Genomic DNA, 11,826 nt, shown 5'->3' on the forward strand with positions numbered 1-11,826 from the left:
ACCTAAGTCCTCTCAAAGAGTGATAAGGGGCTCTTAAAAATTGAGCTATCTCACTCTTGCTGGAGTCTCAACACTGTAAATACCTCCATATATTGGGGAGTAGATGATAAGAAGTGACAAAGGCTACTGGTTTGAGGGTTGATTTAGGTTCTATTGTCTCCCAACAAACCACCTACAGAGGAATAGACCTTTGGTATTTAGCAGGTTTGAAGCCACTGAACCATGTCTCCTGGTCATATTTTAGAAGTCCTACTCTGGTTTTGTTGATAGAAAAGAGATAGTTCTTCAACCTAGAAACCACGAATTGTGAGGAAACCTGGAAGTCTTAATGTTTCTGTATTGCCTGGCCACAGCAGGCAAAATAGCCTCAGTATCATAAAAGTATTGGAGTGGCCCTGGTCTAATTCCCAACAAGGCAAGAGTAAGGACGTTCACCAGTGGTCTCAGGTGTGACAGAAGTTCTTTAACCATGTATTAATGGGAGTGGGTCCCTAGGTTTCCAATTCTGTGTAGCTTAAGAGCTGCAGTGAAAAATCACTATCGTAGGAGCCCAATGTCTTCCACTCCAAGAAAAATCGGGAAACATTTGTTTATGAATGAACGAGGTTAAGAGGCAGAAATTTATATATTAAAAAAAAAAAAACACTCCAGCAAAACCTAGATTATGTTGGGTGTAGTAAGGCTTATACCTCCAGAGTCGGAGGTAAGCCAGCAGGTACCCAGGCTAGCCAAGACTCCATTTTGAAATCAGGTTTGTATTCCTGATCACTGGTATAAATGGTGTCTTATTAGGTTTGGGCGTCTCACCCCGCCAAAGATGGGGCTCTGTGTAGCCTTGGCTGGCCTGGAACTCATAAGATCCACCTGCCTCCCAAGGCTGGCATTAAAGGCATGCACCACTACTGCCTGGCAAAGTATTGTATTGAAGCTATGCACCTTGTAGACATTTGAAAGCGTGTGGATTCCCCTTTTAAATGTGTGTGTGTGTGGTGTGTGTGTTTTAAACTTGGTTTTGTCTGTATGTACACATATGCCATGTGCCTGTCTGGTCCCTGAGGAGGTGGTTGAAGCCTCCTGTGGATGCTTGGAATCAAACTGGTCCTTTTCAAGAAGTAGTTTTAAAACACTGAGCCAGCTCTAGTTCCTGAGTTTATATTTCTGTTTGTGGGCTCATGCATGTCAGGCTGTAAGAAGTTGCTTCTACTGAGCTGAACTTGGTTTGGCAACAAGTGCCTGTGCCTCAACAGTCTTGCCAAAACAAAGTGTTCAAAATGTGGACACAAAACACCTTTCTCCAAGGCTTTTAGTATTTCTTAAAAAGTCTTGGCCCATGTTTTTAGAATTTTCACTAAGATTTTTTTTTTTTTCCACCCCAGAGCTAGGAAGAATAAAATGGTTAGGGCTATGTGGCAGAAAGAAGAGGGTAGGAGGTAAGAAAAGGGTGCGACAAAGACAGTGCTGGTAAGATACAAACAGAAGTAATGTCTACAATTCCCAATTCTAATGTCCATTTGCTGAAGATTTTAGAGCTTTAAGATGGTGTAGCCAACTCATCAGGCATTCAGGATCACTTGAGATGCGTTCACATCTTTTACGCATGACACAAGGTTGATTTGCTGACTAGATTTTAGGGAGGAAGCCAGCCAGCACTATACCCATGACCTGCTTAGAAGCTATATCAGGAAAGTTAAGTCTATTCTGTGTTTTGGAGAGTACCCTTACAGACTCTTGTCTTTTTAGAGAATCTTGTAAAGCTGACATCTTGTTTGTAAATCTGTTCACACAGCCAAGGTGATTCATTGGCCACAGTTGTGTTAAAAAGAGCTCAGTAATTGCATCATTACAGGACCTGAACAACAAAACCTAAAATGTTCACTGTTTGATGCAATGTGTCAGGTCAGAGCACAATGGATGCTTTTTCCAAGGTATAGGTAAAATCATTGCAGGTTGTGCTGGGAATATATACCTGTTACAGGTTTGTTTAGCATGTATAAGGCCCTGTGATTAATCCTAGTACGGGGGGGGATGCTGATCTTAAAACTCAAGATTATGCTAGCATATTTTGAGTTTTGGAGAAAGATTTAAAAAATATTTTTAATTTTTCTACTTGAGAAAACATGACTGCCAATCAGGCACGGTGGCACATGCCTGTAATCCCAGCACTGTAATGCCCAGTAGAGGCAAATGGATCTCTGAGTCCAGGATAGCCAAGACTGTACAGAAACCTTGTCCCTGAAAAACAAAACAAACATGAATGCCTTCTAGTTACTACTAGGCTTAAGATGGTTTTCTTTTTTAAGTGTGATTTTTTTTTTTAAAGAGTTTATTATATATACAATGTTCTGCCTACATGTGACAGAGGGCACCAGATCTCACTATAGATGGTTGTGAACCACCATGTGGTTGCTGGGAATCAAACTATGAAGAGGAAGCAGTGCTCTTAACCTCTGAACCATTTCTCCAGGCCCCTACAATGGTTTTCTAAGTGTCAGCAATTCCCAATAGGTTCATAGTGGTTTGATGTTTTTAACTTTGTAGCCCATGCTAATCTCAAACTCTTTGGCTTGAATTTGAACTTCTGATCCTTGTGCTTCCATCTCCCAAGTGTTGCAGTTACAGGCCTGTCCCACCACAGCCAGTTTACATTACTTAGAAAATATTTTGTGTGCAGTTTGCATGTGAGTTTAGGTGTATGTGTGCCATGATGTATAAATGGAGATGAAAGGACAACTCATGTTGATTCTGGCTTTTGACCTTGTTGCTTCTTGTTCTGATAAAGCTATCTGGCTCTTGATCTTCCAGCCCTTCTTCTGTCTCCACCTTTCATCTCTGTAGATGGGTTCCTAAGATCAAACTCAGGTTTTTAGGCTTGTAGGCCAGGACTTTTTACCACTGACCCATTTCTCCAGATCTATTTAACAAAGCTTATGCCTTATCTGTGGTCAGTGTTTTTGTTGTTCGTTTAGTTGTAGTTTTTCAAGATAGGGTTTTATTATGTATCCCTGGTTCTGCTGGAACCTGGTCTGTAGACCAGGCTGGCATCAAACTCAGAACCACCTGCCTTTGCCTCCCAATTTCTGGGATTTGTGCTACATCTGGTTAAATGAGTTTTTCATTTGAAAAATTGGCTTGGCTCTTAGGAGCATCTTTCAATAATACCTTTTATTTTGGACCCATGTTACAGCTCTAGCCCAGGCAATCCTGGACCCCAGATCAGTTTTTTCTCAGCTATCATTCCTGTCCATTTGCTTTTTTAAAATTCTCTTTTAATTGGGAAAATCTTTAAAGATTTATTATTTATTCAGTATTCTGTGGGCATGTATTCCCTGCAAGCCAGAAGAGGGCACCAGATCTCATAGATGGTAGTGAGCCCCCATGTAGTTGCAGGGAGAACAGCCACTGTTCTTAACCTCTGAGCCATCTCTCCAACCCTGTAATTGGAAAAGTCTTGTTTCAGATTAGTTATTTTCCTTGGATTCAAAACCAGCTAAAGCTACATGAGACCCTGACTTAAGAAAACAAAACAAACAAGATGTATGAAAATCTTCCTCACACTATACAAAACATGAATGTTACAGAGACATCTCAGAATGTAAATTTCTGACCCATTATCTAGAAACTAAGTTAAAGGTTTGATAAGTCAGATGATCACCTCTTTGTACCTGAGAGAGTTGGCTTCTTAGCTTGGGACCAGAATTATGGCTAAGGAGAAGCTGCAACTAAGAACTCTCCTCTGACCGGATCAAAAATCTCAAGCGTTGGGCTGGAGCGATGGCTCAGAGATTAAGAGCACTGGCTGCTTTTGCCTTTGCAAGAGTTAATTCCCAGCAACCACATGGGCCTCATAGGCATCTGTAATGAGAACTGGTGCCCTCTTCTGGCCATTCAGGCAGACAGAATACTGCATAAACAATAAATCTTGAAAAATTTTTAAGAGTTGGGTCTGCCTCTACTAGGTTGTGTGAGAGATAACTGCTACATAAAATATCTACTCACCTCAGACAGGGAGCTTTAGCACAGACCAAGGTCTTTGCCAAAGTCCCTTGGTGAACCATGTTTTCTTCTCACATTTACAGGTGGGTTCTACTCAGGAATAAGGAGAACTCAAATGCAGGTCACCCCAACTTGGGTAATGACTCCATAAAAGCTGCCACTGGGAATCCCTGCATGACTTGCAGGCGGGTGGAGACCTTAGCCGGCCAGTCTCCATCAGCAGTTGTCTTAGCTGGTCTATGTCCTTGGGGAAGGCCTAATTTCAGCTTTTCCATACATGTACAGCTGAGCTTGTTTACTTCCTCTGGGCCTGCCGCCTCCTGGTAGGAGCATGTGTGGCCTCAAGATCAGAGAACAACACGAGGCCATCAATTTTCCTTACACCATTTGGTCCTGGGATCAAACTCGTGCGAGAGTTGGTGATGGTCTTAATCTGTGGAGCCCTTTCTCCTGTCACATCTTGTGTGTGTTCGTGTGTTCATGTATGTACAGAAGATTGTCAGGTTAGTGTCTTTGGATAACTCTTAACCTTATATTTTGGGACAGGATCTTTCACAATTTGGAGCTCAGCAGTTTAGTTATGCTGACCAGCCAGTGAGTTCTTAAGGATCCACCTACTCAATCCCACCTTCATCCCTAGAGTTACAGGTATGCATTGCTCTGCCTGCCTTTTAAGTAAGAGCTGGTGATCAGAACTCCGTTCTTTATCAAATGAGCCATTTCCCCCAGCCTCTTGAGTTTGAGAGTATCATACTTTGTAGGTTTTGCTAATCTGAAATTCACTAGGCCAGGCTAACCTCAAACTTCCTGTGATTCTCTTGCAATTACTGAAATGATAGATGCTTTCTGATCACACTTGTATTATTCATTTATTGTATATTAGGTATTATGCTTTTAAGTACCATGCTAGGGGAGCACCTGCATAGCATTATCAAAGGGTTGGACTGTATCTCAGTGTATCTCTAGCATGTACAAGGCCCTGGGTTTCAAACCCAGAACAGTAAAACCGGGTGTAGTGGTACTTGACTGAAATGTCAGTAGTCTCGGGATAGAGGATCAGGAATTCAAGGCCAAGCTAGGCTACATATATAGTTCAAAGCCAGTCTAGGTTACATGAGAACTTGGCTAAAGAAAACACAACAACAAAAAACAATCTTCAGCATCACAAGTAGGGATGCAGGGATAGCTGTTGGTCTGTCCCTGGAACAATCATAAATTTCAGAAGCAACATGGATTTTCAGAAACTGCTCAGGAACAGAACTTGCTGGGTTTTAGGTCCTGTGCTTGTGAACATGTGAGAGCTTTTGTATCTCGAGCTATCCAGTAGTTCTCAACTTTTTTAATGCTGCAGTTCTTTAGTACAATTTACCATGTTGTGGTATCATGTGGTGACCCCCAACCATAAAATTACTTTCTTTGCTGCTTCACAACTAATTTTGTTATGAATTCTAAATGTTTTCTGATGATCTTAGGTGGCTCCTGTGAAAGGGTCAGGTTGGGGGGTTGGGTGTTGAGACCCACAGGTTAAGCTATTGAGCTAGTAGAACCCCCATCTCCTAAGCTGTTCAGAAATTGAGTTAATGTGAAGAGGATGGAAAGGGGGTGGAGTTGTGAAGTTGCCTCCTGCCAGGGGCAATAGTCCAGTTAGAGCTTCCAGTGGCCTCACATTGGGAAGAGAGGCAGTTGTCAACCTGAACAGCTCAGAGGAGGAAAAGCTTTTCCATAGAGATTTTGCTGCCTGAGGCCCACTGGACCTTGTACATCTCCGGAGCTAACAAGCTCATTCTATGCCTTGTCCCTATTGCAAAGCGAGAGTCCCATATGTTTGCTCATATACTGCCAACTTCTGTGCTGCAGAACAGGCTTGTGATTTGGTACTGTGTACTGACTTACAGTGATGAGAGCCATATATGGTAAGACACTGAGGTCTTGCACCTCTGGTTACTAATGGGAGTGGGGGCCATGGAATCTAAATTTTAAGAAACATTTTAAGGTTGGGTATATTGCTCAGTTGGAAAAACATGTTCCTAGCATTCAAGACTCCTTGGGTTTGAGCCTCAGCACCACTTAAACCAATGTGATAGCTCACAGTTAAAATCCCTGTGCTTCTGGTTTGAAGGCAAGAGGAACAGAGCTTCAAGGTAGTCTTGCACTTCATAGAAAGTTGAAGGTTATCCTGGGCCACATGCAGTGTTTGGTAGCCTGAAAGCTACCAAATTCTCCCTGTGAGAATTCTCTGCTATCACAAAGTGATCCTGCATCTCAGGTCAAAGGTATACTAGGCAAGAGCACAGCTGAGCTTCATATGCCTTGACTTGTGAGACAAATCTCAGTTGAGGTCTGTTGGCTGGAGACTTGCTAGTCATCTTGCTTTGTCTGACCAGGCCTCCATCAGGGTGGAAGAGCACCACAGAGCGCCCGCCTCAAGGGGGCGCTGATGTGAAACCACTGTAGCGCTGGGATCTCAGCTGCATTGCAGTCACACTTCCTGCATTACAGCCCAGGTCATTTTGTCCCCTGGACATTTGTATGCTTGGTGCCCCTCTTATCCAGCACAATGGTGTAGCAAATTTTTCTTGCTTTTCACCTTTGGGGTGAAATTCGGTGCCTCATGGGTCTGTTTCTGGGCTTCTCCTGCTAGCTAGCTGCCCAATTTCTGCTCCAGACACCCAGCTGCCCAATTTCTGCTCCAGACACCCAGCATTCTGCCTTAGCCAAGAAGTGGGCTGGTACCTTCGCTATCAAGAGGTCCCCATCTTAGGGACCCCCTGAGTTCTGGCTTTTGCCACTCAACCCTTATTACTGTCTTGTGATTGGTGGATGCACTCACATTCCAGGACATTGGAGGTTTCCCATGTACTGGTATGAGGGCCTTACAAGATTTTACCAGGTCAGTGAAGTCTCAGTGTGATGGGGTTTCAGAGTGGCTAAGCTACTGAGGATCATTCTAGGTTACATCATGTAGAGGCGATTTGTGTCATCAGAACTTCTAGGGTCTCTAGGCACAAAGTGAAAATTCTAGTCTTTGGATAAAACATTTTGGTATCTTTTATAGTGGTTTCATTCCCGTGGGTCTTGTTGGACTGGGAGCCATGGGAAAACATTTGGGCACACAATTAAGAGGTTCTCAAAGCAGGATCTTCCTGAAAGTGGGCTTCCAGATAAAAAGCTATAGGGGGCAGATACTCCTGCATCCCTGCATTCTCACCACATCTATGGGGTTGGGGAGGGATAGTCACAAGATCATAGAAAGGAGCAGCAAGACCAGTTTAATATAAAATAAGCTTTGGACACCATTATCTCTGAAGACTTAACATTATGCTCTAGAGAGGCCATCCTGAAGAGGAAAGTCTCCAGAGGGGAAGAAGAGCAGGAGGCTGGCAAGAGCTGCCTCCAGCTTGGTCCTGTGTTCAGTTCAGCAGGTACTGGCAGAGGCTGTAGAGAGTTGGGTTGGTTCTTCAGTGACCTATTCCCTCTGTTATCCCATCCCTCTCCATTCCTGCATCCCACCAAATGCCCAGCTCACCTGGAGTGATGAGTGGAGTGGCTTTCCCAGGTAAGGAACTAGAGAAAGGAAGCACTCAGATGGACATCAAGCTCTTCTGTTGTCTCCTCAGTACTTCTATGTCCCTCCCCTACAAGGGTATACCTTACATTTATGTACTTGAGCTTTTGAGACAGGCTCTTATGTAGTAGCTCAGGCTAGTCTTGAATTAGGTATATAACCAAAGATGATGACCTGCAAATCTTCCTACCTCTACCAAGTGCTGGGATTACAGGGTGTGCACTGCCATGCCCATGCTTTCATTCTCCTCTTCCATAGTAACTTACATGAAAGGACAGGGTTTCCTATGATTTGGGGCCCTTGAGAGTTTATTATCTTCAAACATCCTACTTTGAGCCCAATGCATAGGCAGGCTGTAGTGGTTCTGTTGGTCCTAAAATGTCACCATATAGCTATGCTCAGCCAAAGGTATATACAACTGGGTCACTGTCTTACCTGGGCTTATGCCTGCGCCTACATTTGCACTTGCCACCTGGGAGAGGAAGAACATAGTCAGGTCCATCCTGAGACTGAGCCTTTCTCTCCCCACTTTGCCAGTCCCACTACTCACTCAGTGCTAGGGCAATTCCAGCGATGCACAGGAGCCCTCCAAAGATCATTCCACCCAGTTGCAGGCTCTCCCAGTCTGGGGCCAGGGTCAAAGAGGAGATAAACACAGTGCCTCAGAGTACCGTCATATATTCATTCAAAAAGTATTTATGGGTTTGGGGTGTGGCTTTGTGGGAGGCCTTTACAAGCACCCACTTGCGCTATAAATGAATGCTTGCCCACATGGCACTTACATCCCAGGCAGTGAAAAAGAGACCAAGTGGTTTAATAGGTACATCATATAATAGTATCTCATGGGGACACAAGCGCCATGAGAGAAAAAAGAACCTAGGGAAAGGACAAGGTTCACTGGGCTCAGCTCCATGCCCCAGGGCACCCTCTTTCATCATTGCATTGAGCTCTTACAAGGAACAGGTTTGGTGTCCCACCCCACTTGGTACTGGGTTAAGTAGACAAAGGTCTTAAGTAGGGGTGATGGTTGGCATGAGCACTTACCATAATAGAAGGGACTGTCTTTATCTGGAGTAAGTGAAAAATTAAGTAAGTAAATACCAGAACTAGGAGACAGGACATGGGGGGGGGGGGGGCTCTTAGAAGGGAAATGCAGCCAGGTGGCACTTGCAGGGTGCAGTGGTGGGTACTCACCAATTAGGTCATTGGCTTCTGAGACAGGCAGACCTGGGTGGGAGGAGAAGAAGTAGGTGTTTATCATATTGGTGTCTAAAAAGCTAGCTCTCTAGAGCAGTCTGGGAAGTGACTCTACCAGATCCCTTATTCATATTTTCACCAATCCCAAGCAGGCCTTGGCTTTTGCAATTCATTCTGAGACCCATTACTTCCCTTACTATTGTCTTGCTATTCTTTCTTGTGCTCGGAACAGGATGGTTGATTTATTTTTTAACCTTGCCAGAGAAGCTTTGGACAGAGCAAAACCCTTTGCCTCTAACCCTTTTTCTTTTAAAAACAAAAAACCCAAAAAACTTATTTCTGCCGATTCTAGTGCAGCATGCATGGGAAAAGCACGGGAAGTGGGGAGGAGCAACCCAGTGTCCTTGCATCCTGCCTTGCCTTGTCCCTAAGCATAGATAGACTGGCTGGAGCCAGTCTGTGTTGGGAGCCTGTGTTGGGAGCAGGCGTTGTTCCTGTGGGCAGTAGCAGGCAGGCAGGCATAGGTTAAGCAATTGTGAAAGGCAGAGCAGAGGAGAGAAAGATTTGTTGTGGACGGGCATGTGAGAGGGGTTCCGACATGTCTAAATGTTAGCAGAAGAGCCCTCCCCGAATGGGCCACCAAATGTTAGTATTTATATAAAAATAATGCCAGCATACAACCGATCTTATATGAAAGGTTTATTTAGGGGAAGGGAAGCAGAAGAGAGTTAGGTCCTGAGTGAGCCATGAGGGCAGAGAGACAGGCCCACACACACACACACACACACAAACAGAGAGAGAGAGAGAAAGAGGAAGCCAGAGATGGGGACACCCTGACAGAGAAAGAGGAAAGATACCAAAACAGCGAGGGTAAGAGCAAGAGAGCTGCTCTTTGTCTCTTAAACAGTCTACCTTGGTATGCCCTGTCCATTTTTCACAGTCTACTGACTCAATAGCCATTAAGCATTTTTTTCAGTGCCCTCATTCCACCTGTACTAGTGTTTCACGAAGCTGACAGTTTAAATGTAAACACATTTATTGGGCAGCACTCCTTCTCTGGGGAGAGGCTGTCTGGTCTCAGGAGAACTTACCTGCTAGCACCAGGAGAAAGGCACAGCTTATTCCCGCCATGTCAGGACACAGGGCAAGGCTGCAGGCTGCTGGATGAGATGCAGAGGAGAGGTGGGTGGGGTTGGGTCTGTGACCTGTGATCTGCCACAGCTCACCCCATTAGTAAGAGGCAGAACTGGGGTGAGAATTAGAGGTGGAATTCCATGTAGGGAAGTGCTTACCATAAGAAAATGACTACTTTCCACCTTCATATCTACAGATGGCACTAGTGCCTGGGTATGTGGATTGGTTAATTCTAGTTAAGTGTTTGGAACAGAGGGCTCTGTGAAGAGCTTTATAAAGACACTCTCTTTCATAGCAAAAGGGAATTGAAGATAAAAACCAATATTCAAAGCGAGGTGTCTATTCTAAGTCATGGTAGAAGCTAGGCTTTCCCAACCAGATCTTCAGGCCCTGGCTATTTTACTTGGAAACATGTGGGCCTAGGGTAGCCATGCCCACACAGGTAATCTCAGAACCCAGCCCCAGGGCTGGAGGGTGCAGTTCCAAGCCTCCTCTTTTGGAGCCAGGACTCTGCTCCAAAGAACTAAGATCCACTCAGAGCAGAGGGACCTCCTGGAGATGTCTGCTGGTGTGTGAGACATAGCCCCTTTCTCCTGTGAGTACATCCTACCCAGGGCCCCATTTACACATTGTATGTGACAACCCTTGTCCATCCTTTCTTGCTGCATAATGGTAGCTATGGGCAAATGGCAAGGGTTCAGTTCAGTTCTGAGGCTGTTGTTACTATCTACTGTACTTAGCTCTGGCTGGCCCTGAACTCAGAGATCTACCTGCCTCTGTCTTCCAAGTGTTGGAATGAAAGGTGTGTGCCACCACTGCCCGGATGAGCTATGATAGGTCAATCCTAAAAAATACGCCTAGCACTGAAAGCCTGCTATAATACAAACCACATGGGCCTTTTGCCCTAGGATGGAACACTGGATGAAAAACTCCTGGTCATGGGGGTTTATAGTCTAGCCAGTCTCTGAAGCTGTTTTTGTTTGTTTTGTTTTGGCCAGTCACCAGTTTCTCCTACTCCCTCCCTCAAACCCACAGCTCCTGGGTTATGCCTCACTCTCATTTCACATGTACTTCTGCTAAAGGTTGGCTTTTGCTTCCTCTAGTCCCAAACTCTGCACAGTCATAAAGTCAGAATCCTCCAGGCCCAGAGAGGTCATCTCTGTTCTCACAACCCCCAAATAGTTGCTCACTTCTTAGAGTCCTGGTGTCAGCACCCAGCACCCCTTCCTCAGATGGTCTCTCAGCCACCCCTTCCAAGTGGCACACTGACGCCCCAGCAAGTATCTACTCACCCTGGAGATCACTTGAGCAAGGTGAGTGGTGCAGTGTTCAGAGAGCAAGTCCGAGGACAGCCTGGGTGGGTTCCGCTCTTTAAACCCAGGGGCCCCGCCCCGGGCCACACATCAGCTGTCTGGAGGGAACTGGTCCTACCTCTTATGCTTCTTAACCAGCCCTCCCCAACTGCTCTTAAGGACACAGCTCACTTACCACACCCAGGGTAGAGCCAGTGCTGGGTCTCAGACTACTTAGAGCTAAGGAATGAGTGAAAGAAGGGAGAACTATGACCACTGGGTTTCAGTCCCTGTCCCAGAGGAAAGGGGCCTTCCTTAGTCTACCTAGGTCTTAAAAGAAAGCTGCCAGGGTTGGTAAGAAGGCTCAGCAGGTAGAGGTGCTTGCTACCAAGATTGAGCAACCCAGGCTTGAGCCTCAGAATCTACCGGGTAGAAAGAAAGCTGACTCTCACAGAGGCAACAGAGGCACACAACTAACAAATACAATAACTTGTGCCAACAGTGGGGGTTCAGGATATATGAGGTACCTTGGGGACAGTGAAGTAGATAATAGAGACGGACAGCATTATTATTTTTATTGGAACCCGGTGTTCATGCAGAGAAAGGGCTGGGTCTGATAGGGATCCTTTAGTTAGACCCTGGTAC

The 11,826-nt window shown here is 45.1% G+C and overlaps 1 protein-coding gene across 2 annotated transcripts; it reads right to left on the bottom strand.

The window, feature by feature from the left end:
• Positions 1–7,241: 7,241 nt before the first annotated feature.
• Fxyd4 (FXYD domain containing ion transport regulator 4) lies at positions 7,242–11,311 on the bottom strand. 2 transcript variants are annotated; one of them, XM_021647958.2, is made up of 8 exons: positions 11,182–11,311; positions 9,847–9,912; positions 8,753–8,785; positions 8,603–8,626; positions 8,109–8,183; positions 7,994–8,030; positions 7,520–7,557; positions 7,242–7,428 (listed from the first exon to the last, which is right to left on the bottom strand). In XM_021647958.2, the coding sequence occupies exons 2-8, from the start codon at positions 9,884–9,886 to the stop codon at positions 7,409–7,411; spliced, it is 267 nt and encodes an 88-aa protein (XP_021503633.1). In that variant the 5' UTR covers positions 9,887–9,912; positions 11,182–11,311; the 3' UTR covers positions 7,242–7,408. The 2 variants fall into 2 exon arrangements, with proteins under 2 accessions (XP_021503633.1, XP_021503632.1); XM_021647957.2 differs by having other exon boundaries at positions 9,847–9,915; positions 11,182–11,301.
• Positions 11,312–11,826: the final 515 nt, after the last annotated feature.

The sequence above is a fragment of the Meriones unguiculatus genome, chromosome 5 (genome assembly GCF_030254825.1).
Source record: "Meriones unguiculatus strain TT.TT164.6M chromosome 5, Bangor_MerUng_6.1, whole genome shotgun sequence".
In the NCBI taxonomy this organism is placed as follows: Eukaryota; Metazoa; Chordata; class Mammalia; order Rodentia; family Muridae; genus Meriones; species Meriones unguiculatus.

Excerpts from the sequence above, each read along its gene's own strand:
- Fxyd4 (XM_021647958.2), bottom strand. The coding sequence starts at position 9,886 with ATGGCGGGAATAAGCTGTGCCTTTCTCCTGGTGCTAGCAG. Across the intron at positions 8,627-8,752 it reads AGAAGCCAATGACCTAATTG|ATAAAGACAGTCCCTTCTAT; the intron begins GTGAGTACCCAC and ends CACTTACTCCAG. Across the intron at positions 8,031-8,108 it reads TGGAATTGCCCTAGCACTGA|GTGGCAAGTGCAAATGTAGG; the intron begins GTGAGTAGTGGG and ends TTCCTCTCCCAG.